Source organism: Hyaena hyaena, unplaced genomic scaffold (assembly GCF_003009895.1).
Source record: "Hyaena hyaena isolate Hyena2069 unplaced genomic scaffold, ASM300989v1 scaffold_244, whole genome shotgun sequence".
NCBI classification, from domain to species: Eukaryota; Metazoa; Chordata; class Mammalia; order Carnivora; family Hyaenidae; genus Hyaena; species Hyaena hyaena.
This window is the reverse complement of record NW_024080876.1, coordinates 832,696-838,552: the sequence shown is the minus strand read 5'-3', so window position 1 is coordinate 838,552 and position 5,857 is coordinate 832,696. Positions and strand designations below refer to the sequence as shown.

Genomic DNA, 5,857 nt, shown 5'->3' with positions numbered 1-5,857 from the left:
TAGACAGTTTTGTGTTTCATCAGGCAATGCTGGCAAATTTCTAATATGTAGTAATAAATAAGAAATACCATTGTGCTATTAATAATATTACATTATTAATTTTGTTTGAAATGAAAAAACTTATGGGGTATGATATTAATATTACTTCTACATTTAACTTTAAGATATAAATTTTCTTGAGACCTTATGAATGCATTCAATCTTTTTAAAGCTGAAAATTATTTTCAACTTTTAAGTTAAAAAATAAACAGGCAAATTTGTTAAACAGTAGCAGACTGCTGGCCAGTGGCTGTCCTAATTCATGATAATCTGGCCCATCTTAAAGGACTAAGAATTGATCATGGAATGACTTTGCCATCCAGTATTGTGCACACAGAGTCAACAGTACAGCTTGGTAAACATTTATAAAGTGCCTACTATATACATCTAAATCCTGGGGGTAATGAGATGCTTAAATTTGAACTAGATAATATTTCGGATACTAGACATTTGTTTGAATTTTTCATTTTTCCATAAATATTTATTTACCAACCACAACAGTGAAGTTTCCTGGGCCATGTATTATGGTAGATGCCACAGTGAATAAAGGACAACGTTCCGCTTTTACGTTGTTTATAAATAAATGAGAGAGACTGCTATGCATTTTAATTGCATAACAAAGCAAATTGTGACATGTAGCATCAGACATCTATAAACAGAGCAGTATGGGGGTTCCAAAGAGGATTTCACATCCAATTGAGTAAACAAAGGAGTACTTTAGGATAGGTGACTTTTAAGTTTGACCTTGATTGAGGTTGGAAACGAAGAAGTGTTTGAGATAAGGTTATGTGACCACACCATACGTAGGCACGATGACTAGATAAAAAATAGTAATGAGCTGTTGTAAATTAGGTATCCTGAAGTTCTTACGTACATTTGCCTTTTCCTTCCCTTTCATCATATCTACATAAATTTAAAAAACAAGGTCTGCTATTTTAACACCAGTTAACACACCACAGAAGTGATGACAGACTTAGATTTACTATAATTGTTATTGGCTGATATTTGCTCTGCTCTTAGAACCAGTTAAAGACCTCACAAAACTTTTTTAGGAGATTAATAAGGTAACAGGAGCAAAGTGTAAAATTTAGTTTCCCTCTCAGTGGATTAATTTGTAGCGGTCATGTAATTTTTTTTTAAGTTGGTAACTAATGTCTTTTTATTCCAAGCAGGACTGGAATATGGATTTAGAGCTCCAGGATTTTTATAACAAGACACTTGCCACTGAGAACAGTACTGCTGCCATTCGGAATTCTGATTTCCCAGTGTGGGATGACTACAAAAGCAGTGTAGATGACTTGCAGTATTTTCTGATTGGACTTTATACATTTGTAAGTCTTCTTGGTTTCATGGGGAATCTCCTTATTTTAATGGCACTCATGAGAAAGCGTAATCAGAAGACTACGGTAAACTTCCTCATAGGAAATTTGGCCTTCTCTGATATCTTGGTTGTGCTGTTTTGCTCACCTTTCACACTGACCTCTGTCTTGCTGGATCAGTGGATGTTTGGCAAAGTCATGTGTCATATTATGCCTTTTCTTCAATGTGTTTCAGTCCTGGTTTCAACTTTAATTTTAATATCAATTGCCATTGTCCGATATCATATGATAAAACATCCTATATCTAATAATTTAACAGCAAACCATGGCTACTTCTTGATAGCTACTGTCTGGACACTAGGTTTTGCAATTTGTTCTCCCCTTCCAGTGTTTCACAGTCTGGTGGAACTTCAGGAAACGTTTGGCTCCGCATTGCTGAGCAGCAGGTATTTGTGCGTTGAATCGTGGCCATCTGATTCATACAGAATTGCTTTTACTATCTCTCTGTTGCTAGTTCAGTATATTCTGCCCTTGGTGTGTTTAACCGTAAGTCATACCAGTGTCTGCAGGAGTATAAGCTGTGGGTTGTCCAACCAAGAAAACAAACTGGAAGAAAACGAGATGATCAACTTAACTCTTCATCCATTCAAAAAGAGTGGGCCTCAGGTGAAACTTCCCGGCAGCCATAAATGGAGCTATTCCTTCATTAGAAAACACAGAAGAAGATACAGCAAGAAGACAGCGTGCGTGTTACCTGCTCCTACAAGACCTCCTCAAGAGAACCATTCAAGAATGCTTCCAGAAAACAGTGGGTCTGTAAAAAGTCAGCTCTCTTCATCCAGCAAGTTCATACCAGGAGTCCCCACCTGCTTTGAGGTGAAACCTGAAGAAAACTCAGATGTTCAGGAAATGAGAGTAAACCGTTCGATCATGAGGATAAAAAAGAGATCTCGAAGTGTTTTCTATAGACTAACCATATTGATATTGGTGTTTGCCGTTAGCTGGATGCCACTACACCTTTTCCATGTGGTAACTGATTTTAACGATAACCTTATTTCAAATAGGCATTTCAAGTTGGTGTATTGCATCTGTCATTTGTTAGGCATGATGTCCTGTTGTCTGAATCCTATTCTGTATGGATTTCTTAATAATGGGATCAAAGCTGATTTAATTTCCCTTATACAATGTCTTCATATGTCATAATCCCGAATGTTTACCAGGGAAAGAACAAAGGTTGGGATCGCCTAAACATATTCACAATAACTTTTATGTACAGTAAACACATTTTAGTAACGTGAAATTTAATTTATGTATAAAAGTTCCAGATTTGAATGTCAGTTCATAACATATGGAAGACAGTTTTAATGTGTTCTATATAATATGATGAGTTCATTTAGTTACATAAAGTCAGTGTCAGTACACTCTGTAATTTCATTTAAAATAAAAGTTATATTAACTTTCATTTAATCTTGTCTTGTAAACAATTAAATTATAATTTTTATTTAAAATAAAAGCTATATTGAACCAACTCAGTATTTTTTGTTGAAAATTATTATGAGCAAAAATCTTTTTCCTGAGGATCATTTAATTTCAAATGTGAGGATATTATCTATTTGTCTTCAATTCTACTTCACAGCCTTCTTAATGTTTAGTTTGTGAAGATACCGAAAACATTTAGTATGCTCAGTAAATCATCATAAATGACAGATGTATGCCCAAGTCATGATTATAATTATAAGCATTGGGTACAGTTTTGACAGGAGAACACTTATTTCCTCTTCCTGATAATTGCTCAAATTGTTCACTTACTCCCACCGTCCTGGTAATACACAATTAATTTACCAAAAAAAGTAGATTTTAAATCTCTTCTAGTCTTATACCACATTAACACTATCAAAGCAAGATTATTTTCATGTTTGTCTTTTATAATCTAAAACATCAAGTGTAAATGGTATCTGTATTTCCAAATATTAAATAATTTTTTAAAATACTTAAAATATCCGCAGGAAAAAAAAGGTTAATTTTTTGGCCAAGGTATAAAATGATTCATATACTTTGTGTTTTTCTGGTAGCGAGGTCTCATACGCTCTCTCTCCAAACTTTACAATTGAAACTTTTTGTTCATTTCAGTTAGTTTTTTTTTTTTTAAGACTGAGCCCCTGAAAATAACTGAATATCTTTTTTTTTTATTGTTTTATTTATTTCTGAGAGAGAGAGACAGCATGAGCAGGTGAGGGTCAGAGAGAGCGGGAGATACAGAATCCAGACAGGCTTCAGGCTCTGAGCTAGCTGTCAGCACAGAGCCCGACGCGGGGCTTGAACCCATGAACTGTGAGATCATGACCTGAGCCTAAGTTGGATGCTTAACCAACTGAGCCACCCAGGCACCCCCTGAATATCTTCACATATGGCTCATAGGTGCAAAAAGACATTGCTGTCTTCAGTTCCTACAATTGATTTAACTTCCCCTGTATTGATTTCTGTTCACAAGGGAAAATAATGAAACAAAACAAGAAACATTTTAGGTTTGCGAGTAGGTAGTTCTGGTAGTTTTTTAATCTATTGAAAATCTAAAACCTCTATGGGGACTTTCTTTCACACCCCCTCCATCTCCTTCGCTAGATGTTGTCTACACATGGGGGAAGCTGAAAATGGTGCTGGTCCACACGGTGCCCCAAGCTCACTCCTACTGAACTCCAGCTGAGGAGTAATTGTCTTGCCTGGTCTCCATGTTACCTACACCGGTGTAACTGTATGATCTGCTCTCAGCAAGGTCAGGAGCGGAGAGTCCGGCCCCGGAATCCTCCACCCCTGCTGACATTGCATTGACTGTGTGGTTGCACGGAGACTCCCTCAGGCCCTCCGTTTTGTTCTGAGCCTAGGCTGTGTGCTCTATTGGGTCTTGTGCCTGCCAAGTCTGGCGACTGCTGGAAAACTTTAAATTCTTGACCGAGAACTCTGCAAGCTTATGAAATTCTGTTCCTTACGTAGATCACTGAGTACTGAGGCAGGCAGCATGGATGTACTGAGGTCTTCTCTGCCCAAACACTATGCGCTGTCCTATCTATCTTGGGCTCACCACAAAACACCCTGCTTTTCAGTGTCTTTGTAGATTTTCACATATGAAACTCAATACAGTCCCCTCTATGTTTAGCTTCTCTCTGATCTATCTCATCTCCCCAAGTTTTTATGTGGACACAGAAAAAGGGAAACAACTTTTCACTTTTGCTTTTCTTTTTTCTCTCCCTTTTTTTTTTTTTTTAATTCTAAGGGCCTCTATTTCTTTCTGCCTACAAAGATTGTTCCCTGATTATAATATTTTAATTTTTCTTTTTACTATACCTTACAGTAAAATTATGTTCAGAACATCAAGACTTGCTTTTGGAAAAGGAAGCTTTTGTGATTGAAAATCTGTTTCCCCTCCCTCATCAGTGCTTAGATTTGAGTGTGTTAGACAATAAACCTAGATCAAAACCAAAACGTCTAAGCTGAAGAATGGCTTCTATTTCTAAAAGCAATAGGATAAATAAATAAGTAATAAATAAATAAATAAATAAATAAATAAATAGACAAATAAAAGCAATAGGTATTTTCACTAGAACAGTCAATTTCAAGGTTTTATTTTAGTGGCTATAGCAGGAAGGGGAACTCACTGATAAGTGCAAATATAATAAACATATAGGGAAGTATTTTATCATGTTAGAGTGAATTATGTTAGTAAATATAATACCTGTCAAACTTTACAGATTTTATGGATGCTGAGAGACGAGTTTAGTTAAACTGGATAAACTAATTTGGAGTATTTATTTATTTATCTTAAAGTTTATTTATTTTGAAAGAGAGAGAGAACTCGAGGAAGGGACAAGACAGGGAGAAAGTGAATGCTGAGCAGCCTCCATGCTGTCAGCACAGATCCCAACATGGGGCTTGATCCCACAAACTGAGATCATGACCTGAGCTGAAGTCAGATGCTCAACCGACTGAGTCACCCAGGCACCCCTGAATGTTCTTAATAATTGAAAGTTGAAGAAGTTTGACCGGATTGGTGGGTAGATGTTATTAAGGGGGAATTAATGGTTTGGAAGGTTTACTATGAATAATAATTTCTTTCATGGAGACTTGGTTAGAGAGTTAAACAACTAATGTCCAATCAACTCTCTTTTGCTCAGGAGCAGATTATCTTAATTCTCCTATTGTTTTCTGGTATCTGACTTGATTGCTTATTCCACAGCATCTTCACAAAGCATAGCCTGGGGAAATAAATAGAGATGAAATTGTAAACAATCAACATCATTTCTTTAAATAATTATTTTTAAATATTTATTTCAAAAAGAGATGTTCAACTGAGTTTTAGTTGTTATTTACGTTATTCCTGCTCGCTATCTTGTCCATTACTGTAATAAAACACTAAAACAAATCAAAAACTGAGAAATGTACCAAGAACAACTACAATGATTAAATGATGAAGGAATGTATATGAGGATTACTTCATTCAGATA

The 5,857-nt window shown here is 35.9% G+C and overlaps 1 protein-coding gene across 1 annotated transcript; it reads left to right on the top strand.

The window, feature by feature from the left end:
* The first annotated feature begins 1,190 nt into the window (after positions 1-1,190).
* On the top strand, positions 1,191-2,774 carry NPY5R (neuropeptide Y receptor Y5). Its single transcript, XM_039244553.1, has one exon. It carries the CDS (start codon positions 1,191-1,193, stop codon positions 2,559-2,561), a length of 1,371 nt encoding a protein of 456 aa, XP_039100484.1. The 3' UTR covers positions 2,562-2,774.
* The last annotated feature ends 3,083 nt before the right edge of the window (positions 2,775-5,857 follow it).